The following is a 25,755-nucleotide window of genomic DNA, read 5'->3' on the forward strand; positions in this document are numbered from 1 at the left end:
ATAAAATGAACAAACAAACAAAAAAACTCAAATGAAATGAAAGATTATAGGTTAGGTTCACAATAAAGATCAATTGAAAAATCGGAGAGAACTGTTCTGATGGATGTACTGAGTTAATCTTGAGGTTTTAGGAAACACAGGAGGAGGATGAGGTTACAAGGAAAAAGGAGGATTTTAAATGAGAAAAAGTGAGAAAGAATGGTGGTCTAATCTCTCTTCTTCAGAAGGATGAGATGGGCATTTACAAGGAAAAAGGTTAGTTTTGGTGTCAGATGTATATGGTCTCTGTCCAAGTGTAAGCATTGAATGCTAATTCTTGTTGAGTTACTTGAAGACCAACGGACTTGAAAATTTCTGAAAGATTTTGCAAACAATGTAATCTTAAAAATTATTTTCCTACCAAGAGAAAGCTCAGACTTACTTTCCGTATTTGCTCCTAAAGACTTCCACTTTAAAAAAAAATAATAATAACTATTGCTGTTTATTGAATAAATACTATGTTCTAAGCACTATAGAATGTATTATTTCATAAAATTACTGTACTTAGTATTTACAACTCACTTATGATATAGGAATTTTTACTCCTCCCCTTATTTTTGGAAAATTAAGACACAGGAAGAAAAAGACCATATAGTTAATAAACGTTCAAAACTTGGATCTGGCCTGTTTCATGGCCCTGCTCTTAACCAACACAACCCACTAGTTCCCCATCAGAAACAGAAGGTAAAGAGATACAAATCTTGAAATAGCAGTGTGGTCAAAATAAGGACTAAAATTACCAAAGCGATAAATGGATTCTATTGCTTGCCATAAGTTCAGGACTATGTCTGAAAACATTTATATAATAATCAAATATACATATATTTTTTAATCAACATAAAGTCCCATGGCTTCAATATGATATAAAAGGTTTGGCTGTCATTGAAAATGAATTCCTATTTTTCACAATAAATAAAAAGAAGTCTAAAATTTTATTAGTTTTTAGAAAGCTAAACGAAGAATTGTGATTTACATATCATACATGATGGCTAAGACCCAGAACACTGTGATACATTACTAATTATCATCACTCAAATGATTTGTTGTAATTTTAGGATTCCATGATAAATCTTTTAACTTTTTTACTTCAATAAGAAAGAAGTAAAATACTTTGTGTTGGTTTTGGTCTTTTGAAAGTTTAAAAAACATGATTAATAATACAAAAATAAAATTTGCAAAATAAGAAATATAAAAGATTTATAAACATAGAAGAAGCTAAACATCATTAATACAACCAAATTAAAACAAAATATTTCATCTCCATAACTTGGTAAAAATAGAAAAAGTATAGAGATATCTAGTAATAACGAATACAAGCATGTTCATATACAGCTGGAGGACATCTAAGCTGTAGAACCTTTCTGGAGGACAATTTGACAATATGCAGCAAAAAGTTTAAATGTGGACTTTCTTTTTGAAACAATGATTTTGCTACTAGAATATTATCCTAAGGAAATGCATATGGATACATTCATAGATGTAGCCAAAAAGATTTCTACAGTAATACTGCTAAAATAACAGAAAACTAGTTTGAATGTCAAGTAATGGGAAATTGATTAAGTACATCACTGTAAAAATATAAAATGCAATATTATGTAGTCATTAAAATGATGTACAAGAATGTTTAATGACATGGAAATCTGTTTATTGTTTAATTAAAAAACCGATATGTGGTGTTTCCATCTTTGTTATTAAACCTATAAATGTGTAAAAAAAATTAAGATTTTATGTCAAAATGGTAACTGCAGCATTATCTCCTAGATAAGGAGATAATATAATTTTACTTATTTTTCTCATCTACGTTAATTTTCTCATATTCTTATTTTGTAAAACAACAATGAAAATGTGTTGTAAAATACAGTTTAGTGTTGATTATAATGGTTTATCTTGATTCTATGAAAGTAAATAAATTGGGCTCCCCCGCTTTTGCCATATCATTATGGTGTTTCACATGTTTTTGTTTTACTAACAAAGAGGCAGCCTAAATCCCAGCTCTGCCCTCACCAGCTACCATCACATTCCAGAAGACATTCGGACGTGCTTGATTGAATGCCATCGAGAATCAATCTGGGTGAGTGAATGATCTAAAATGTTTTAAAAGAGTAAACATCTAAAGTCTAAATTTTATCTAAAATTATTAAAACATTGCCACTAATACCAAAGGGAATGTTGAATGAAGAGCAAGGAAAAAATTATTTTACTCACAGACACTTTGTCCTTTGCCTGTTTAAATACACTGGGAGCCTGAGCTGATTCAGCACCTGCTGCTGTTGAGAGAGGAGACAAAAACAACCCCACACTTAGTGGCTAAAGACCACATAAATGCATTTTTAATGCCTTTTGGATATTCAGTTGTGTCAACAGACTAGTGCAAAGCGAATTTTGTTTATATTGAGACTCAAATTCAGTAACTGAAGAAACTCGAATAATAAGAACATTATAGCATGTGGCTCCCACTATAGAGTGTGCTAATTACTATAACCCAGTGTTTACCAAAGCACAGGTAAGCACACCAAGTGATTTTCTATCTGTTACCAATGTACCCTTAAATTAGTATTGATCCTTCAGAATGGAAATCATAGGACAGTAATCCGAATGCTGCAGAATTTAAGGAAAAGGGGAGTGATTGGTTTCTAGGGTGGGCATCACATAAGAATATTCAGAGATTCCCAAACCTTCTTTATGTAGCCACTGTCATATCTACAGATATTTCTGCATTTTACATTTTAAACTGTCATGGTCTGCCAACCCCTTTCCCTCTGCACCCCTTCATTTCACAATATGAACGACACACTTGTTTGATGTGAAACGGACCACATGAGAAGGGAAGGGAAGAAAAATGGCTTGTCAAGAAGAGAAAACATGAGAAGAATTTTAAGTTCAGTAAAATAGACCATGTTCTACACATGCACTTCCTGTATGAAATTATTACCACATCTGTTACTGTTGTTTCTCTTGCTGCTGTTTTATACTTCTGGTTTCAATTTTAAACTCCATCATCTCTAGCATAATTTCTGCTGATGACTTACCTGACTTGACTTAAATATCTTTCACGACTGAACACAACCGTTTGTTTGGGGAAACTGTCCCTATTTAACAATTGGGCTAAGAAAATAAAAGGCATAAACTTGTGTGTTTACTTCCACCTTAATTTTCTTTCACAAGAGAGAAATCCTCTGGAAAAAAAATACTTATCCTTATAAGCACTCCAAATGAGTTTCAAAAAGGTTTCTTATGCCATGTGCAGTTCTAACACAAAAATAGTAACGGTCTACAATATGTTCTATGCTATTTAGGACTGGCTAGTAAGATTATTCGCAGACTCTGAAACTAATTTTTTTTTAAAAGAAGCAGTGCAAATTATGCCTCTTTACTATTTCTACAATATAGCTCATTTTTTCTGCGACATATATACTTTGCTTTAAGTCAATGAAACTCATCTTTGGTATATGCTTTCTGTTTGGGTATCTTAATATTTGAATAAAAAAGGAAGATCCTAATTAGTCCAAAGATCTTAACTTTCCTTTAATGAATGAAATAAAAAGGCAAGTTATTCTCAGTGTGGCATATTGAATACTAATGACATGCAGGTACTTCACCAAACCATTTGACATTTCCTCTGAGATTGTACGATCCTAATATATTTTTCATCTTTTTAGGTGGCGTATAGGGCTTTTATGCCCCAACCAAGAGATTCTGCCTGTGCAAGCATTTTTCTAACTAGAAGAAAAATTCCAAGTTTAATGAAAATGTACTAAGTAAGATGCACTATAAGATTTAGAGATGTCATGTTAATTCCTAAGTCTTAACTTAGAGGAACCCCTCATTCTAATAAACCTTCATCATCAAGGTGTGTGTATAATTATGTCTTCTACTTTCAAATCCTGCCTTACATACTAGTTCTTGAAGGATGCTCATGAGATAGTTCCTATATGAAGAACACAAATGAAAAATACTTGAAATTTTTAGTGGATATCATGAAACCATCAACCTTGATTTTTTTTCTTACAAGGGTTAATGCTGCTCCTAACCCTTTAAAGCCACCCAAAGATTCACATAAAGGCACTTCTAATGTATAATGGATTGGGAAATATTCCTTTCTGACTTAAGAACTCTGATGCCTTCTTTTGTAGACTGCAAGTGTGCCATTTAATCAATGCTAACATAAAATATATTCTAAATGAAGAGTATCCTAATATAATTATACATTTAAAATAAATACTTTGCACTGAAATTTAGGAATAGAGTTTACATTATAGATATTACGTATGGTCTTTTGTGATGGTTTGTAACATGGTTCACTCCTTCATTCCACTAATTTTTTAAACAGCAAAAAACAAGTGTATCTGAAGAAGACAGAACAATAAGAAGGTAGGAAAATAGAAATAAACCTAAATTCTAAGATATTGGGAGGGAAGGGGTTTATTAAATTTTAAAGTTATTAAATTTTTGAATACTACGTTATGTAGGGAATTTAGCAGTTTGGATTCAACACATTTAAGAAAATCCCAAGGACAAAATGTCAGCTAAGAAATGTAGTATCACCAGAAAGCCTGGCTAATTTTGGATATGAAAAATAAAATCTGGTGGGAATACCAGACAATTTACTTTTCCATTTTTTTCTTTCATCCAAAAGCAAAGTAATTTTTCAACCACAATTTCACCCCAGATTTGCTTTTCATTTTCCATCTCAAAATCACTATGCATTCTTGGTGGTTCTCAGTAAATTCATCAACATCAGTAACAGATTTGGCAATAACAATATAGAAAATAGGACAAATACATATGGGTTTTTAAGCATGAGGGAGATAAATAAGCAAAATAATGAGAATGCATACCACGGTTATATTCATCGCCATCGTCTAACCAAAAACACAGAATGAAAATAGGAATCCCCAGAACGTGACACTAGAGCACAATGCCAAGATACAATCACTGTTAAGTCTGAGCATGACAAAGAAACAGATGGTCATGACCTCTTCTGCAGGGAGGGAAAAAAAAAAAAGAATAATGATACAAGACACTTAATAGCGAAATTGTTCATGACTGCTGAGATTCTTGGAAGGAAAACAAAACAAAGCTGCTACAGTAATGAGATAAAAAAAATACACGTCCATGTTTGCCAGCCACATTGCAGAATTGAACAGTCACCTGTCGTTTTCCGCTTAACACAGGAGAGATGAGTTGGTCTAGTATATTTGATAGCAGGTTTTAAAATGAATTTCCTGGAGGGAGAGTGGGCCTGAACTTCTGTTTTTTTAGCAAGTTCAGCCTTCTTATAAACTGCTATGAATAAGAAAACACAAAAAGCATACCATCAGGAAAAAGTAAACACTTGGAGCAAAACCGAATGAAATTTCATCAATAATAAGTTACCATGGTTAGGCAGTTTCTTCTACAAAAGAGTAATAATGAATTACTTCAAAAACATTTTTTAAAGAAGTGATTGTTAAATGAACCTTTTTTCCTTCTCACTTCATCTCTGGAGACTGTGCTAGGTTCCTTTTTAGCTATTTTTCTTTCAGGAGTGGAAATTCTGCCTCTCCCGGTTTTAAAAGGCTTTTCTTTTCTATGTTTCTCAAGAGATGGTCTCCGAGCTTCCTTTTCAGCTTTCTCCTCTTTAGGAATAGTTTCTAACTGTTCTGTCATGATGCTCCTATCATCATCTGTGGATCAAAGCAAACCATGACAACAACAACAACGAAAACATTAGTAACAAATGTACAAAATCCTTCATCTATTTAAAAAATGCAAAATCAAGAGATAAAGGGTCATTTTAAAATGTTTAAAAATGAAAAAAAAAATTCCACTAGGTTACTGGATTTTATTTGGGAGTAGAAAATTTAAAAAGATAATGCACACCTTGAGTGTCCACCCAGAGGCTGTCAGCGTCCATGATGGAGTCATCAATGGTGGTCTCGTCTTTGTAATCGTCATAGGTTTCTGTCTTATATTCTGAGAGTCCAACCTCTTCTCTCTCAGGGGAAGCCGGAGCTTCTGGGGAGCCATCCTTGGGTTCAGCCTGGGCTTCAGCTGCCTCTTCTACTTCAAGCTCTTCCTCAGCACGGGGGGATGGTCTCCTTTCTACCTCAGGCTGCTCTAAGGCTGCAAAACGCACACTGTGGGAACCCGACTCCCCTTCATCAGTTGTGGTTTGCACGACAGTGATGAAATCATCCTCGATGGTTACAACGGACTCAATCACTCCCTTGTGTTCACCAGGGCAGGTCTCCACAAATTCCTCCCTGACACCTGGGACACCCAGGTCAGTAATCTGAAGGGTGTCTGAGCGGAAGAGGAGTTTATCATAATCTCCCCGGGCTTCTATCTCTTCTTCCTCATTCTCAGCCTCTGCTGGTTCAGCTCCAGTGGCTTCAGGCAATGGTTCTGTAACATCAGAGGGAGTGATAGATATATCTGGGGTCTCCTTGTTTTCTTCTTTTGGCAGCTGAATAAGTTCCATCTGGACGTCAGCCTTCTCATCTGCGGCTAAATCAGCCTCTGAAACAGCAGGTGCACAGGGTATTTCCACAGACAATTTGATGGCAATCTCGTCTTGAATCAGAGAAGATTCTGGGGAAATTTCCTTCTTGCCCTCATCAGCTTTCAAGGACTCCATGGTGAGGCTTTCATGCTCACCGCTGGACTCATAGGACTCCTCTTTGTCTACAGCCTCCTGGTGCACCAGGTCAGGTTTGGCCACCTTCTCCTTGACTTCTGTCTCACTAACTTTTGTGCCTTCTTTCACGTGGCCAGACTCAACACCCATAAACACATCTGCCTCCTGAGGTGCTGTGGATGAGGGGGCGAGGTCCTGGGTAGCCTTGAGTTTAAGCTCTGCTGCCTTTCCAGCATCTATGTGTAGCCCTGAGGCCATCTGTCCAAAGTCACTGATTTTAACATCTAACTGACCCTGGTCAGCTTTCTTTGCAGCAAAATCCAGCTCTGGTTCAGCTTTCTGGGATGGTTCTACTTCAGCTACCTCTGGCACGGAACTAAGACCTTTCTCTGCTTTCTCAGCCATGAGAGGTGATGCATCTTTTGAGACTGTCAGTTCTTTGGCTGAAGCTTGCTCATGGGTTACTCCTAATCCAAAAGTTTCAACTTTATCACCAGCCTCTTCTGTTTCCTTGGCATGTTCTTTTGAATCGGCATGTTCTTCACTTTTTTCTAGTAAAGTATCCAGCTTATCATTCGCTTTCTTCTCCTGATCAAACTCCCTACTCAGTCCTGATTTGTCACCAGAGATAGGTGGGGATGCTTCTTTCTCAGCACTGAGTTCATCTTTGACTCTTCCAGCAGCTGCCAGTTTGACTTCAATCAATGAAAGATCCGTGACCAAATCTCTTCGTGCTTTATCATCAGTGCCTTCATAAAAGGAACCACTCTCCCCAGATAAATTCTCACTGTCTTGAACAGGTGATGGGAGTGGGACTGTGTATTTATTGAACACACAGTAGCCCAGGTCTTCGAGCTGACTGTCAGTTTTAACAATGACGTGGTTTTCATCAGTGACAGGGGGGAAGCCAGTACTACTCTCCTCCACCACAGTCTCTGATGGGACTGATTTTCTCCTGGCAACCTCAGCATCTGCACTCATGGAAGCTAATCTTGACCTTGTGCCTGCCAGGTCTAGCATCTCAGGCAGGTCAGGTGCCATGACAGTACCATTTTTGTAATAATCTTTGGCTAGGAAAGGTGACTCACACGATGGCTCGACTTGGGTGTTTTCCTCTCCAGTAGCTTTTTCCCCCTTTATCTGTTCTTTTTCTTCTTTGCTTTCTGTTGGGAAGCAAGGGGCTTTGTCCACTGCAGGTGTCGTGGCCGGAAGGTAATCATCTCCTTCGTCCATACTTCCACTAGTGTTGGTTAGAATATCAGAAGCAAGGGGAGAAAGATCATGCCCCCGACCAAAGTTAAATCCAAGGGCTATGGAATCCAGGCAAGACATGGGCAAATTGATTGACATGCTCCTTTGCTCTATTGCAGACCTACCACCAAGTCCTAAACTCCTGCTCAGTGTCAAATCATCCTTATTCTTACTGTGGAGATCCCTTTTCTCCCCATACACTTTTGGATCAATAGTGAACATTCTTTCTTGAGGAGAAATGGGTTCTTCAGGTAAGTCAGATGGATAACTCTGTGCAAGAGTGCTGTAGCCTCCTTCTTGTGCTACAGCACTGGGCTGGGAGTCTTTCTCTGCCGTAAGTGCCTTGTCGCCGTTTTTATACATGGAAGATACGGTATCAAAAGACTCTTGGGCACCTTCTCTTGTGTCACTCAGTTCATAGTAATCACTGCCTGGCTGGATACTTTTTGTCACTTCTTCTTTCAAGGCAGATGTTTCAAAGTACTTGGACATTCCTGACTTATCTTCATAAAATGGCATGTCAAGCTCAGCTGATGTTACAGCTCCAACTCCTTCAACATTATCTTTGTCAGCAACTTTTTCTTCAAAAAGCTCCTGGGTGGCACTCTTTTCACTTAGTGCAGCTGGTTCAGTCATGACTTTTTCTGGTGTCTTAGAGGTCACGGCTGAATCGGTAACTGCTTGCTCCAAACTTACAGGGAATGAGTCCTGTTTTAATATATCTGTGGGAAGCTCCTGGCCTTTGGGTTCTTCTTTGGAGTAAGTGTGCTCTGTGGAGGGCTGAATTACACCTGTTTCTTCATCTGTCAATTTTGGGGCTTCACTCTCTTTTGACACAGCTTCTTCGTCAGAAATGGTTGTTTGTTCTTCAAGCTTTAGGTGAGGTTCCTTTTCAGTAAGCATAGATTCCTGTTCCCTGAAGGTGGGAGTCTCTTTTATCTGCACACTCTCTTGCTTTATTGCCCCTTTCTCTTCTCCTAAACCTTTCTCCGGAACATAGTCTTCCACAATCGAAATGTGAGCATCTTTGGGTGATGTAACTGCCTCTGAGGCTGGTGCTTCTGCCATTTTGTCAGGTTGATCCATATGGGGCTCTTCAACTTTAGAACTATCTTTGGCAGTCGCTGGGCTACCAGTTTCTTCCAAAGATTTTTTGTCATCTGGCTGTAATAGGGCGGGGGCAAAGGGTGATGCTGCTGCAACAATGTCATTCTTTGTGACATCAAAAGGAAGAGTGAAGCTTCCACCCTGAAAGGGACTTGGCATGGGAGAATCAAATTGTTTCCCTTCCCATTTGGGGATGTCCTCAAGTACGTCTTTTTCCTTCATGGGTGTTAGGGGGCCAGGAGATACTGGAGCAACTAAACCCCACTCGTCCTTTTTTGCTTCCATTGGCATTTGGATGAACCAGTCCTTTTGCTCTTTTGCAGCTGAGGGCTCTGCGGGAAGGCCAATACCAGGTACCACTAGGCTCGGTTCTGTCTTCTGTTTTGTGTCTTCTAGGCTGGCACCCAGAGTATGCCCAAACAGAGTGGGAGGTACTTTTTCTTCTTCTGTGTCTTGCATGTCCTTTTTATCAGGAGAAGGTTTAGTTGTCTCAGGCTGAGAAACTAAGGCAGCATGTTTAAGGTCTTCACCAGGCTTACTTTCTTCCTCTGACTCCTTTTCCTCCTTTTCTAATGGCTCGGCTGGAGAGGGAGTCAATTCCTGTTGATCATGAAACTCCATCTTCGAGGCTGTAAGCAAACCTGAAGTAATTGGGTTGATTTTTAAACAAATAATAGGCAAGTGCTTTCAGGCAGTAAGCTTAAAATTATATTTTGAAATGGCAAATGAATGGTAGGGTATAAAGAAAAACTATGAAACATGCAAGCATGCTACTCATTTAAAAATCAATATGAAAATGTCAGGACTGAGATATATTTGTACGATGGCTAAAATGAACTCCCATTGTGAATTAATGTGTACAGAAATTGTAAAAAGAGTATATTTTGAATACTTTTTTTTCCTTTGTTTGGTCTCTCTAAACAGTATGTGATGTATACTGTAGTAGAAAAAAAATTTCATGTGCCTTCTACAGATAAAATTACAAATTAAAGAATATTGAATAAGTACTTACATTAAGGTACAAAAGAATCTATATAGTAATCTAAATATGGGAAATAATTTATTTCTACTGAACTTTTTCTTTTGTTTTCTAATTTGTAAGTGAATTTGCAGGCCATGGGCAGAAGGACAATTAGGTTATAGTTATATGTGTTAAATAAATTCAGTTAACTGGATTGACAAGTTCCAGGACCAATTTTGGGGGCACTGAAAGGTTACTAGAATAAATTTTTAGAAGTCATCTGAGATGAAATTTCGGTAATACAAATAAATGATTACTACTGACTTTATATGATATGACCTAAATATTGACAAGTCAATTTCTATCACATATCAAAATTCTTCAGTCCTAATCATTACTTACTCTGTATGGTAGATGTAAGAAAATCTGAATTATACTGATAATACTGGGAAGTCATGTGACTAACAAAATTTTAAAGAGTCAACTCTTAAAATTCTTTCTCTCCTTGGTCATGACCTCATTCTCTGGAATGTGACCAACTGGCGAAGCACTGACCAGTATTGGCTTTAGAGATGCTTCACAGAGATTCAATGACTCTTTTTAATTTTTATTTGTTCACCAATCCAAAAGGCTTCAGAGTCTCAATTGTATTTTAAGGTCAAAGTTATTTTACTGTGGTGAATAGGGCTAAATGAAAGTATCTGGAAAATAAAACTCAGTCATCTCCTGAAGAGCAAGTGAATGGATGATTATTACCTTATATACTTGTGTGTCTTGTTGTCACGATAGAAAAGAAATACTACACGAACTTTCTCATAAAGATTAGATGAATGAAAACTCAAGAGATATGGTGATTATCAAAGGAGTTGGCTGCCATGGAAAGGAAATGATATGAGAAGCATCAGCAGGCGCTTTTAAGGAAACCAAATCGTATTCACTGAAGCATAAAAAAATAGAGCACACTGCGGTTGCAAACAAAAACGATTCTACCGTTTAAGCCTGTATGTGCCAAAATCCATCTCTACAGTCTGAAAGAAAAGCATATGAATTGCTGTCCCCCAAAATAAAAATAAAAATATACATGTATTGCAATGTGACTGGCAAACATTTGAGATGAAGAGCGGGGGCGGATAAAAGCTCACATAGTGTCATCAGCCTGGCTGCAAAGCGTATTGTATCATGGCAAAGTAAAACCAGGAATCAGCTGCAGCAGTGGAAAATCAAGCTGCCACACAGCACCGGCACAAGCCACACTCTCTGCTCGTTAAGTCTCAAACAGTGGTTTTGGGATCATGAGAAGACCCAGCGATGGAATAGCATTGGAAAGGCATCAGGTTGGTAAGCTGCTGGAGAGATCTATCTTTTGCAACAAAACACATGCAAATCCTAAGAAAGACACACCTTCCCCGGCAGAGGAAGGGGTTTTTACTTCTGGAGACACCTCCGCGACCTCTTTTATACTTTTCTCCTGTGGGGTCCCTGCTGGGGCGCTCTCTTCAGGAGCTATTTGGGCCTCCGCACTAGACTCCACTTGGCCCTCACTGAGGCCCTTGGGCTGGTCTGAGGCCTTGGCAGCCTCACACTCTTTCCCAGGAAGAGTGGCAGGTTTCTCTTCCTCGGCCATTGGACTCGCTAGCATTTCTTCTTCTTAGGGAGGAAAAAGATGTTGACATCATGACCACAGAAACATACATGAAACAACAGAAATATTATTCAAGGAACACTTTCAGCTCGATTATATTGACCTCACAAGAACCTCTTTTACCATTTGGATGTGCAAATTAATATCTTAATGCAATGGACATTATGTATTGCTTGGAAAATTATTATGCATAATCTGCAAATCATGATGCCTTTTACAGTCTCATGAAAAGGCTCTTTATTTTAAAACTTGAGAGCTGAAAGGGTTTTATTGCACTATTACCCTCAGTGGAAATGGCAGTAAGTTGTACACAATGTGGAAAGCTGGCTGGAAATAAAGAGATGGTACTGCCAGATAACAGATGGTTGTGAAAAGATAGAAGCATTGATGTGCTGAAACAAACCTTTAAATTTGTTAGACATGTGCTGTTTTCTCCAATGCAGGAAGCCCCTACATACGAATTTCTGGTTACTTAATTCAAAACACGCAAACTTCGCTAAAGAGATCTTTGGGAATAAAAAGCCTGGTCTCAAAATAATATCCAATCAACTACCTTATTATCAGCTTTATCATGAAATCCATCAAAACTCTCTAAAATATAATTTATTTAGTATTTTTAAGGCCAAAGACTACCAAACTTAATTTTACCTTCATTGCATTATATGACTGGAGTATGTAAAAATTTGCAAGAAGTAAGTAAAGTATTTTGAAAAACAAGGTCCAGGTAAGAGTTAATTTCACTACTATTGAGAGAAGTCTACCTCTGGGACATGACTGTTATCAGATTGTTCAAACCACTGAAATATCAGTAATATAGTTCTTGTATAGTTCTCTTTGACACTGAAGAAAGGAAATGTGCATATCATAAAGCCTCATTTCTGCAATTCAAAACAAAACCACCAAGGAAAGATAATTGAGTGGAAACAAAACTGCCAAAATATCCTCCCCAAAGATGTATATCACACAGAAGAATGTTAACAATCAAAACGTAAAAAACAAATTTATGAAGGCCATGAATTATCGTGTTCATTTGTTTCTCATTTACACTTCAAATGTCAGTAAAATAAATCCCATTTTGTTGCTTACGAAATTAGAGGGAGGGACTTCCTTGGTGGCACAGTGGTTAAGAATCCGCCTGCCGATGCAGGGGACACGGGTTCGAGCCCTGATCTGGGAAGATCCCACATGCCGCGGAGCAACTAAGCCCATGCGCCACAACTACTGAGCCTGATCTCTAGAAATCGCGAGCCACAACTACCAAGCCAAGGGGCTCTCTAGAGCCCGTGGGCCACAACTACTGAGCCCATGAGCCATAACTACTGAAGCCTGCAGGCCTAGAGCCCGTGCTTCACAAGAGAAGCCACCACAATGAGAAGCCCGCGCACCGCATAGAAGAGTAGCCCCCGCTCGCCACAACAAGAAAAAGCCTACACGCAGCAACGGAGACCCAATGCAGCCAAAAATAATAAATAAATAAATTTATATATACAAAAAAAAAATTAGAGGGAAATATATAAGCTGTTTTCTAGTTCTGCAAATGAATGACTCTTATGAAATTCCTATGAAACGATTATACATTGTTTAAATGGACCTATGAGAAAGACTACAGATGGAAAGAAATTTTTTGAGAAATATTAAAATCCTTAGAGGGGGAAAAAAAGAAGACGACTTCTATTTTCTCACATTTAGCACTCAGAAACTTTCATTGTTGTAATTTAATTATGTCAGTAACATTTTAAGCATTCAGATTCTAACTCATTATTAAGGCAATTTTTATAATGCCATAGAATTAGACATTTTGATTAAAGCTAAGAGACTTTTAATATAGCTGCTTTAATATAGCACCTTATTGGATGAAATCTTATCAACTTAATTTACATGTTTTCCAAATCATGTAATTTTTTAGCTTTCCATTTTCTCATTTTGTCTAAATCATGTTTATTTCCACACCTGTTCTTTATTCAAAAATTCACATAGTTTTCTGAATTGTTTTAAGTTCACTTAGCTGTACTCAATATAGGTTATATTTCTCCATCAGAGTGTCTGAGCCACTGGTGCTCTTGCCTTGGAACTCTCTGCCCTTACATTAAATATTGTGCCATATAAAAATAAACTCTTCATTTAAGCAAGTTATCTTTCCTCATTTGAAAATAACTTCTTCACCTAAGCAAAAAAAAACTTGAGCTCTATTTTTTTTCCTTATAAAACTACCTTGTTAGAATGAGACAAATTGCAGCCCACTGCCCACTTATTTTATCCTCACCAGAGCCAACGATACATAGGGTCTCCACCTTCATGAGACTGGAATGACAAAAGCTTTGGAGCATTTCCCTCATTTTAGCTCACTTCTACTTATTTGAAGCAAGATTTAGGTCACCTAGGGAAGCCTCTGTAGTTTCTGTAGATGATTAAGTGATTTGGAGAAATAAATTCATTCCATAACATTTATTCTACCCTAAACAGACCTTTCTCTTTTAAAGAGTTATCACATTAACATAGCACTAAAAAGAAACCTAACTCTATTGAAGTCTGGTCCTGGAAATATTACGTATCCAAGAGGATAAAATTATATTAAAGTTCATGTTCTTTGGTTTGCGTAAGAGAATATATTCTTCCCCCACTGATTTATTTGCAAGGGGCAGAAAGAAGTCATACTTTATTTGAACTTTTTTTTGCTTCCTTCTCAGAAGCCGTGAAAAAAAAAAGGAAGTACTCACATGTCTCAAATAAGGCTTCTTAGACATAAATTGTTGAGGCATTTGGATGGACTGAGCTATATAGGGACTTCACTTTCATATGGAGAAAGCAGGCTCCTGTCCCTCCCACTCCACACATGAAGGCACACTTAGTATGATGCATGTGGTCAGAGCTGCAGGCAGGGGAGGGGGAGCAAAAGGGGACCATGCTTGGTTCACCTTTCTCCTGGTCTAAGTGGGCCTCTGCACTCTGCGCTGGGACACTGGGGAGCACACTAGAGGTAGTCCACTGTGAACTGAACAAAGGATTCTCATAGTACTCCCCATCGGAATTTGAAGGGTCATCATCAGGCACAGACACCAAGATGGTGGAGGGGGCTAGGAGCCTACGCCTCTCCCCACTGGTGGCAGGTTCGTGGCTGGGCAACCTGTGTAGAGGACCCACTTGATCCTCAGCCCCTTCATCTACAAACAGACACACAGGAAGAAACTGCAGGGAGAACTGCAGGGAGAACTGCAGGGAGAACTGGACAAGACAGACACAAGACAGACGAGACAGACACCTGCACGAGGACATGGGGCCATGGAAGCAGCAGAGCAGGATGGAGGATGGGAGACAGTGAAGTCTCATGCTTCAGTAGCCGCTGCATTTCAGCTATCCCTTCAGTAATCTTGCCATTGATCTAAATGAATCAAATGCTCTGACACCCCCACTGCATAATAGAAATTATCTTTACATTCCCCTCAAACAAGTTAAAACAACAACAGGACACTGGAATAGAAACAAAGCACTATCAAACAAATACATTTGTTAGAAGAAATTCTTTCAAGTACATAAATTTTCCTCATGCTTTTATCAATATATGTATAAGTTAAAAAAGAGGAAAGCTGTTAGGATCTGATGCCTGCACAATTATGGGGGAAATCCATCCTGTTGACGTAGAACCTTAATTATCTAGTATGCTCACATGTTTAGCATTTTGGTTGATTTAATTCTTAGTTAATGACTTCAACCAGAAAGTAAGTTTTAATTTCAGTCCTGTTAAGAAAAATCTAGAATGCATTATCTTTCTTTCCTGTCTTGCTTAGGGGAGCACAGTTGGCACAGCTTTTTCTTTGGATGCAAACTCCTAGGCATCTTTTTAAACCCTGGTTCTCATTTGCATGGCTGTGAAAATATTAGAAAGTTTTAGAAAGTACCTAGCAATATACAGTTGTTTTCCTGTGTTCTGCTTCTCTTCTGAAAGCTTAATAGAGATTACAATTAGCTGAGAATTTCTACTGAGTTGGCTTCAGATTCATCAGTATTTTATTCAATGCAGTTTCACTTGCACTACTGGCTTCTGACTGTTTTTGTACCTCAAACACCTCATTGCATATTTCTCATTGAAATGCCAAAGGAACTGCTCTCATTTCTCTCCTTTCCTGTGTCTTGGCTTAGAAATCTGCATTATTTAAATATACTTCCTTAGTTACACGAGTGTAGATCAATCAGTTTGCTTAGCACTTGGATTCTTGCATATTTCAATGAGCCTCAGGGATGATGACAAAGAACAATATTTGGCTGCTGATGTAGTGCAGACACTACACCTCAGGTCTACATGGCAGGTTACTAAATTTGCTAATCACTATTTATTTACTTATATAGAGAAATAATTTTAGAATTTTGTGATTTTCAAAATTTGTACTATCTATATAATTTTTATTTCTATCAAAATTTAAGTTGACAAAATTACAGCAATAATTTGAAAATGCACTGTATTTTTAGGGCAATAACTTATTTTCAGCAAACTGAGTGCTGACAGCTGGAAATGAACCTGAAATCATAAGGATGCTAAAATAACATTTTGAAAGGAGAATACTTTTAATCTTTTGAGCACATTATTTACTGATTGTTCAATGGAAGTTGTTTCTGGATGGGTGCTCAGAACTTTCTCAGCCAGGATGCTTATTATAACATGGGATAGAAGAAACCTAAAATTACATTTGATATTCTTAGTTCAACTCAGCATGATTTCTCAGCTGAGCAGACAACCGGCTGAGATGTGGCCTACAATGCTGGCTGAATCCTAAGTCCTGGGCTTGTCACAAGTCCCAGCCATTCATATTTCCTCTAGTGACTCCTGAGGCTGTAGACTCCCTATGGACACAAGCTCCTCCTAAAACTTCTAATACTTTCAACAGATTGCATGGACAATCAATTAGTGAAAATGACATATTTGCCTCTCTGCTTTTCAACATGTGCTGGGAAGTAGAGCAGACTACAGTTCAAAACTAAAGAATTTAAAGCTGAGAGCTGATAGCTTAAAGGCAATACCCCGTGGGTGTTTTAACCTTTTGAAGATTTCGGCTTCCTCTTTCTTGTTGCTTGTTGCTCTTTTTTGCAAGTGCCAAAATGTGAAAACAGCCCAGAGTCTTGCTTCTGATCTATAATATTTCAAAGAAACAGTACTTTCTATTCTGAAAACTTTGACTAATCAGAGAACAACAAAAACAACAAAAACTTTAAGTGCTTCAGTGGAAAAGTAGCTTCTCTGTAGTATTTGTCTGGCCCTTAGCCAGGCAACGCCAAAAAAGAATGTCTGGCAAACCCCAGTCCCGTCTGGGTACTGTGAGCTGTATGCACTCCAAGTCTCTGTTTAGGACCTATGAGCCTGCAGTCCATCTACATTACAAGTCCCAGAGATGTGCCAGGCAAGTGAAACTTAGAGGATCATGGCTGGCTAAGTTCAGACAGTGTACCAGTGCATGGGCTTCCAATGATAATGCTAGAAGACAAGAGATCCTCGTTTGCTACAGAACTGTGTATGGCAGGTGGTCTCAGTTCATACCCAAATAGAGGTGGGACACATAATAAATAAATTGTAAATGAGTAAATTATAAATACATAATAATTATAAATATATTATAAATGAATGAATTATTTACATGGGAGTGGTTTGGATAAAAAGGAAATCAGTCCAGTGGCTTGTAACCAACAAACTCTCATTAGAAGATCACTTCACATTCATTGTCCCACAGTAAAAGCCTAAATAACATACAACTTTAGGGATGCAGTGAGGCTGTTTGTAGGGAGTTAGATTTGGATTTAAATTCTGGATAAGCCACTTACTAGCCATGACATCCTGGGCAAGAGTGGAAGTGAGAATTATCTGTATGGGTTGCTTGGAGGATTAAATGGGAAGGTATTTGAGAAAGCACCAAGTATCATGCTCAATTCCATATACACTAGCATCTCTGTCTTCAGTATATCAGACAAGTTGTCATGTACCTTTGCTCTTTACTTTCATTTGACACATCAAAGCTAGACTTGAGAGATTTATGAAAAATGAATTCATAACAGTTTTGTTCTTTAAGACCAGGATTGAATGTCTCCTTTTACTATAAGTACACTTGCTTATGGAATCTCTGCTTCTGCCACCAAATAGGCTGTTTCATTTAATAATGTGATATTTTAAAGGATAGGGTAGCCTTATGAACCTTGGACTTTTACATAAATTTCTTTGCATAATGATAATCTTTAAAAATGAAGTTTACCTGGTTTCAGTGGAAGAATACATTTTCCCTAATTGGCTTTCACACAAACCTTTTTTTTTTTTTTAAAGCATTTGAAAATTTATATTGGGTAAAGTTTGCCACACAAAATTCAGTCTTGGTATGTCAGTCCCCTTTGGTACAAATGAGTAGTCACTTTTATGAGAGACTGAGTCTCTTGGGGTATCAGTGACTCAGTGATTTTGCCTGTCCTGGCATCACCGCTTCCGCCCCATGCCCTGGGGCAACTGGCTCCACTTACATTGTTTCCTACCATCTCTAAGCCCTTTCCATTCTACAAGCTTTTGATGAGGACTCCTCAGTTGGCCCTCTGTGTCTGCTGCCCCAGAATGTTATGGAGGGAAACTGCTTCAGATCAGCAGTTATAATGTGGCCAAATCATTGACAAAGGAAATCATCACCCTAGGATTTGGAGCAAACCTAAGAGGGCAGAAGGATTCCTGGTTCTGTTTCCAGATGTTTCCACTGTTCGTGCACGGGCTTCCAAGTTCTAACAGTTCAGTCCAAATGACAACTATTATGGTTAGGCCAAAAAGAAAAAGGAGATTAATTTGAAAATATCGTAAATAATACAATATTGGTTCACTGTACCTGGGTTTCATTTCTAAGCGTGCTACTTATTTAATTTTTTCATTAAAATCCCTTTGTTTCCCAGAATAAGCACAAATTCTGGGAATTATGAATATTAAATCAGTTATAATAAATGGATATTCATAAATGACAGTAATTAACATCTTAAATTATTTTTAGTGAGAGCTTTCATGCTTCCCCTTTGGGAAAGAACAGCTTTTAAAATGTTTGATAATTAATAAAAAGTAAGGATATCCTCAAAATCATTGAATTACTCAATTTAAGAACTCTTTTACGTTTGTATAAAAGTGTTGAATTGTGACATTCATTGTGCCTTTAGATTAAAGTTGCTTTGAGAGTGTTTTGAGGAGGGTAAAAAATCTCCTAGATGAAAAAATCCACATGCTTTCTTTCCACCCAGTGCACTATGAGCAGTAGTATATCAATGGAATTTTGGCTTGGTCTTTACAAACCAACTGGTTTGAATAATTGAAAAGCTGAATCCTGTCATGCGGTTTTTCACTAATTTTTTCTGATAAAACAAATAAGTTGTTATATGTACTTTAAGAGCGGTTTAAAATAAAAGAGAGGGACTAGTTTGATTGCCTAGATCACATATCTTTCATATATTTAAGGTGAGAATATCTCATCTTTTAAATGAATGAGGTAGAGTTTATAAAGTACATACTTTTTTTCTATATAACTCAAAACTATGGTTATCCTTTTAAAAGCAAATCATTAGGCCTTCGTATAGGTTAATGCTTTCGTTTGAAAAAATAAAAAATAATAATTCAATAAAAATACAGGTTTGGTTTGAAAAATGTTAAAAATAAGATATCTTCCAATTACTTTCAGTAGGAAGTAAGTTGACATTTTCCCTAAATATACTGAAACGGCTCCAAGAAAACAATCCCGAAATGTGAAGGAACAGTTACTTTGGAAAGTGACACCTAAGTTACCAAAATGTGAAAGTGATTCTATATTTTATTTATATTTTCATTATATCCACTGTACCACCCTGCAGAAACAGACTGGGTCAATCTCGGATGGGAGGACCCTGCTGCCCTTTCGGCTCCAACTCCCATAAAAGAGTAAGAAGAATAAATTACGTGACCTCTAGCTGACTTTGGAGTCAACATCATACCGTTCTCTGGGCTAAGAGGATTCTCTGACACTTGGAAGGTTTTAAGTACAGGTTCAGAAACATTTTCAGTGACCTGAGGGAAGCACAGCTGTCACGGAAGGGTTTCTAATGCATTCAATAAAAGCCAGGTCCCTGAACCAAGTCAGCTGCTGCTTACTTCCAAGCTCCTTCAATCCTCTACCCTTTCTCACACATTAGTCATAGGACTCCTTCAGTTCCTAGAGCACTTCATGCGCTTGTCCACCTGAGAGCCCTTGCACATCCTGGACCCTCTGCCCAAAATGCCCCTTTCCTCCTTCTTTGCTTGGCCAACACCTTCTCAGGCTTCTGAGATCAGCTCCCAAGTTGTCTTCTCCCCATCCAATAAACTAAGATTACTCTTCTCTCTTAAATCTCCCTGTTCTTTTCCTTCCTAGTGCTAAGCTTATTTATTGGATATCTGCTCTCCACCAGACTGCATGCTCCTTATAAGCATGGATCATGTCTGTTTTGTTCACTAGTGTATACCTAGAACTTGAAGACTGCAAGGAACCTTGGGCTTCATAGGTATGTGCTGAATGAGCAGAAGAACATAAGGCCAAGATGGATCTTTCAAATCTATGAATTAAAAGATCAAGTCACATTTTCAGGGAGTTAACTAATAATCAGTGGCTATAATGATGCTGATTATATGCACTGCTTGTAGCCCTCAAATTTTCTTTTATTCCTTAGACTAATTTAGTTTAACATTATATCAGGCAGCAAAATTAGAAAAAAAGGCCTCAATTTAAGAAAAAAAGACCTTGCTAAAAAAAGGTTTAAGTTTATAAATCTGTGACAAAAATAAATTATATTTATTGATAGTTTATAGTTCAGTAATTTAGAATAATCTCCATGTAGGAATTCAAAAAGTATTTTAAACAAACCTAATTACAGATTATAAAAAGACAGTAGGTCTTTTGTGACATTCTTCCATTTTTAGCACAACAAAATGAGCTCTAAAAGCGACAACAAAAGGAAAAATAAGTGAAGAAATAAATGAATAAAATGGAGAAGTATCAACATTCTGATTTTAGTATACAAAAACTAAATTATATTGAAACAAGTAAGCTTTCAATATATTTTAAAAGCTTTCTTCTGCCTTCTCCTGTAACTCTCAAACAATAGACAAAAGTTACCTGATCTAAGTCAGAGAACCAATAATAGTTTGCTTTTAAATAGTGCCTTTCATCTCGGATTCTAAATGAATATTCTTCAAAGGCATCTGTCTGCTTCATCACTGAGAACTGAAGAGCTGACATGGCATTCCATGGTGAGTAAATGCATTAAAAAATTCATGGACAATAACAGGTCTCAGCAGGAAAGAAGCCATGATCGCAGTTTCCAGTTCACTACTCTCAATATCAGATTCATTCACTGACTTCTTCATTTATTCATTAATATTTATTGAGAGTTTGCTACAGGCCATGCCCTGGGGAAGCCCAATACAATAGTGAGCACAACAGAGACAGTTCCTGCCAACCCTTCCATAAAAATGTGTTGATTTCATCAATAAATGTATTTTGGTTCAGTCACTTATAAAATTAAATTGTATCTTTTCTGTCAAAACATTCTACATGAAGTAAACTGGTTCTCTGTAGTTATTTTAGTTAGCCATTTAAACACAAAGTTATCTTTTCCTTTATCGAGCAGATTTTTCCTTTTTTATTTTACCATATTCATCTACTTTTGATTTTGTATAGAGAAGTGATAATACATTTAATTAAAGTCTTTGTTTCTTCTTGACTATTTGAAACAGACAGCTCCCAAACTGCGTCACATACTAACCCATACAGAAGTACAGCGCGTATGGGTTGAGGTTTATTTACCCTTATTAGAAGACAAACCTCAGAGTCCAGCAAGCCTTACCTTCCTCCACTGTGACAGTCTGTTCTGAGGCTGGTGATGGGGGTGGAGAAGGAGGCAGATTAGCTGTCTCTTCAGCTGCTGAAGAGCAAACAAACGAAAAAATGAGATACAACAATTAATCCTATTAGGCCAGTAGATGTGTAGGCAGTTTTGCTATCTGTAAAAAGGACTCGTTGTTAAATTCAGGGAAAGACTCAATAGCAAGCTGCATTTGACTTATTTTTAGCCCCATTACCTGGTTCACGTATTTTTGAAAACCTAAAAAAAAGAAGAGCATTTCATATTTAAAAAAAAATCATTTTGTCCTCTCCATAAAAATGGATTAGAGATGGCTGCTAAAATTCTATCATTGATCCCATTAATTTGTGTCTGCTTGTTCAATTAATAAAATATTTCATTCTGGTCCTAATTTACTATATTCAAACCTACCCAGGCAAGCATTTTAGTTTGGATTTGGCTTGACTGATTAAAAAAATGTTAGAGCTCTCTATTGTTCATTTTGACATGGAAACTAATCACAGTTATTTTAGGAGATGTATTTTTTAAATAACATTTTGCCCACTGATGATAATGTTGAAACCCATCCTCTGTATGTATTCTTAGAAAAGAAAAATGAAGCTGTCACAGCTTGAGGCAACCTTAGATAGAAACATGTACTAGTGGGAGCTGAGAAATATTCTACCCTTGGCACTACACGTGAAGAAGGACCAAAGAGAAAAAGGTTCTAAAAGATGGAATTCATTCACATTTCACTCCAAGTTTTCCTCTTCAAGACCCTTACCTTCTTTATGACCACTCATATGAAGGTAAGGGATTTTAAAAGGAAATATTTATCAGTCAAGGCCAGTGGTAAAATTTATTTTAAATAAGCCCTGTGGGCTTCTAAGACATATTTTAAAGTTTCCATTTTTAAAAAAAATTTATTTATTTTATTTATTTATTTTTGGCTGCATTGGGTCTTCATTGCTGTGAGCAGGCTTCCTCTAGTTGAGGCAAGCTGGGGCTTCTCTTCTTTGCGGTGCGCGGGCTTCTCATTGCAGTGGCTTCTCTTGTTGCGGAGCATGGGCTCTAGGAACGCAGGCTTAGTAGTTGTGGCATGCGGGCTCAGTAGTTGTGGCTCGCGGGATCTAGAGCACAGGCTCAGTAGTTGTGGCGCACGGGCTTAGTTGCTCCGCGGCATGTGGGATCTTCCCAGACCAGGGCTGGAACCCGTGTCCCCTGCATTGGCAGGTGGATTCTTAACCACTGCGCCACCAGGGAAGCCCTCAATCCTTTTTTTAAAAGAGATTTTTCTTTTAAAAATGAATGAAATTTTGTCATTTGTAGCACCATGGGTGGACTTGGAGGGCATTATGCTAAGTGAAAGAAGTCAGAGAAAGACAAATAGTGTATATCACTTACATGTGGAATCTAAAAAATATAGCAAACTAGTGAATGTAACAAAAAAGAAGCGACTCACAGATACAGAGAACAAACTGGTGGTTACCAGTGAGGAGGGGGAAGGGGCAACATAAGCTTGAGGGTGTGGGAGCTATAAACTACTGGGTGTAAGATAGGCTCAAGGATGTATTGTACAGTTCGGGGAATGTAGCCCATATTTTGTAATAACTGTAAATGGAAAGTAACCTTTAAATTGTAGTAAAAATTAAAAAAAATTTAAAAAGGGGGGTTTTGTTTTATTTGAAAGAATACAAGTAAACCACAGAAAGAAGGTTAATGTTTTAGATAAGTTTTTCCCTCTCTGTTTTAGAAGAAAATAATCCTTGATAATCAAAGAACATTTTATTGACTATAAAGAGATTATTTTTAATTACTATTCTGGGAGAGGAGAAATTTTTATTGTTTAATTTTTAATAGACAATGGAGTGCTAATCAGAAAATCAAATATTAAGGATACATTAGATTGAAAGACAGAAAAATAGATATGTACTATTTTTAGGCTTTAAAAACCATACCTTTCAATGTGTTAGTTATATGCACCTGTGAAATAAACATATATGTTCAACATAAGAGAATTTCCTTTTTTATGCATCTCTGCATGTACATACATCTACATTTAGCATCTATCTGTCTCTTTATCTATCTATCTGTCTATCCAGAGTAGGGACAGGGAGCCTTTGGTTGAGAATGCTTTCCTTGGTGACCACCATTATGTTACCTGTTTGGCCCTGCAGGGCATTTGACTCGTGATGGAGAGGGCAAATGCTATCTCATTTTCCTTAAATGAACCAAGTGAAGACCAGTACACTATATGAGATACAATGTCACTGATGATTCTAACAATCTCTGGCTATAGGTTTTGTGTAGCCTGTTCAGGGAGACCAAAAAGAGACTGTAGTATAGGCAATAATTAACGAAAACCCATAAAGGGAAAAAAATCATCTCTAATTAAAGCATGAGAACATTTTCCTTATGAGTAGGGGCCATGACATCAAAATGCACTGGCTTTATTTTTATAATAACTATCTCCAGTGGTCTGGAAAAGGAAAATTAAGGGCAATTTAGGGGCAAAGTCTAATTATAAGTTGACTGTCCTAAAGACTACCGAAATACCACGAGTCTGTTGAGGAAGGTGAAAATAGATCCCAGGGCGTCCCAACAGAGATGTTTGATGAATGTCACAGTTAGGGATGAAGTATGAGATATGGCCTGTCTTTGAACGCGAAGACTTGATTCTGTGATCAGGGTGCAGCAGACACAGCCCCTGACCCGAGGCTCTTTCTCATTTACCTAAAGGCAGAGCTGCAGGCTGATCTTTATGCTGAGCTTCTTTCTCTTGTTCACCTTTCAGAACTGCTACAGCTTCCGCCGTGACTACTTGAACTATCCTTGCAGACACCTCCTCTGTAATAAATAGTAACAAAAGAAAATAAAATGATGAGCCATCCAAAACAGGTAGCAACAAGGAAAAATAATCAAACAGTATAGTCAATTAAGATTTTATTTTCACTGTCTTTCTCCCAAAGAAGTACAACAGAATTTATTAAATTGCAGATAAATACACACACACACACACACACACACCACACACATATAAACCAAAAAAAAAAAAAAAGTAAGAGAGAGAGAAAATAAAAGGAGTTGGCATTCTGGGAGCTAAGCAAAATTAACACAGAACGAAGGAAAAATAATGAACCTGTATGGCAGCTTAAATTTTAAAAACTGTTTATACAAACAGAAACAATGTAACATTTTGTACCTAGTAAAATAAATTCTAAGAGAAGAGAGGATTCATTTTAGATTTAACTTAAAATACTGTTTTATAGTTTTCTTACAGTTTTATAGAAAAGTATATTAAAATAATCTTCTATGCTAATTTGCAGAAATACCATGATTTAAAATCGAAAGATGCTTCAAAATGTGAATTTATGATTAAACAGCACTATCTGGGATTAGTTTGAACACAAGAGATTAAGAAAAATCTGGGAAGATAAAATCTGAGTGAAATACATGGAAATGATATATCAGATGGTCTCTTTCTAAAGAGCTACTACTTTTCTAGACAGTGGATGGTTTAAAGATCTTTAAGGTCATATGATATATATTCAACCTAGTCAGTGCAATAGTTTCATTAAAAAAAAGCCAGGGTGGGAGGGAGGGTCATCATTAAAATGATCAGTCTGTGAGATGCCTGATAACTAGTTTTTGGCCTGAAATGGCATCCGCTGAACCATTAACAATGCTAACTTCATATAACCTAGTCAGAAAAAATTCAGGAAATGATGTTCCATATATCATCAACTAAAAAGGAAAGAAGCCTTTTGAGATTAAAAATATTTTCTAAATTAGAAATAAATCCTACAGAATTTAACTTTTCATCATCTTTATATAAAAACATCTACCGTACTAGGAAATAAACCCACTTATAGCCTTAATAGAAACAAGTTGTCCTGGATAAGGGGATGGGTAGGGATTTGTTCTCATAATTTTAATCAAGATTTTAGAATAAATATTTCATTGAAATTATGGTTCCTGATTGGAATTAACACATTCACAAGCAGGTTGGGGGAGATCTGCCTGTTTTTACCTGGCTGGTTCATTTAGACACAGCCTCCTCTAGAAAGGCTTCATCACCCCACCCAGGATGAGAGAGACCATAGTGCTTGAGAAGCAGGCTTCTGGGTAAGCAATCCACTTGGACAACATTTATCTGAATTTTAAAAGCTGGATTACCTGATTGAATACATTTGCCTCTATATGTTTAACTTCCTGATTTTTTAAATAGCCACTTGACACTATACCCTATGTATATAGTCTTAAGGGATGCACTTTAAACACTCTTAT

At 37.2% G+C, this 25,755-nt stretch overlaps 1 protein-coding gene across 28 annotated transcripts in view; it reads right to left on the reverse strand.

Annotated features, from left to right (window-relative positions):
* MAP2 (microtubule associated protein 2) overlaps nt 1-25,755 on the reverse strand; it is a 277,955-nt gene that overhangs the window by 29,172 nt on the left and 223,028 nt on the right. For 6 of the 28 annotated variants that reach the window (XM_060301896.2, XM_060301895.2, XM_060301920.2 and 3 more), the window contains 7 exons: nt 24,202-24,315; nt 21,472-21,549; nt 11,379-11,624; nt 5,902-9,657; nt 5,499-5,705; nt 5,191-5,325; nt 2,245-2,306 (listed from right to left, as the gene is read on the reverse strand). In XM_060301896.2, coding sequence (XP_060157879.1) covers nt 2,245-2,306; nt 5,191-5,325; nt 5,499-5,705; nt 5,902-9,657; nt 11,379-11,624; nt 21,472-21,549; nt 24,202-24,315 — 4,598 coding nt within the window. The remainder of the gene's footprint in view (nt 1-2,244; nt 2,307-5,190; nt 5,326-5,498; nt 5,706-5,901; nt 9,658-11,378; nt 11,625-21,471; nt 21,550-24,201; nt 24,316-25,755) is intronic. The other 22 variants (XM_060301899.1, XM_060301915.1, XM_060301921.1 and 19 more) reach the window with 21 other exon arrangements.

The sequence above is a fragment of the Globicephala melas genome, chromosome 7, assembly GCF_963455315.2.
Source record: "Globicephala melas chromosome 7, mGloMel1.2, whole genome shotgun sequence".
Classification (NCBI taxonomy): domain Eukaryota; kingdom Metazoa; phylum Chordata; class Mammalia; order Artiodactyla; family Delphinidae; genus Globicephala; species Globicephala melas.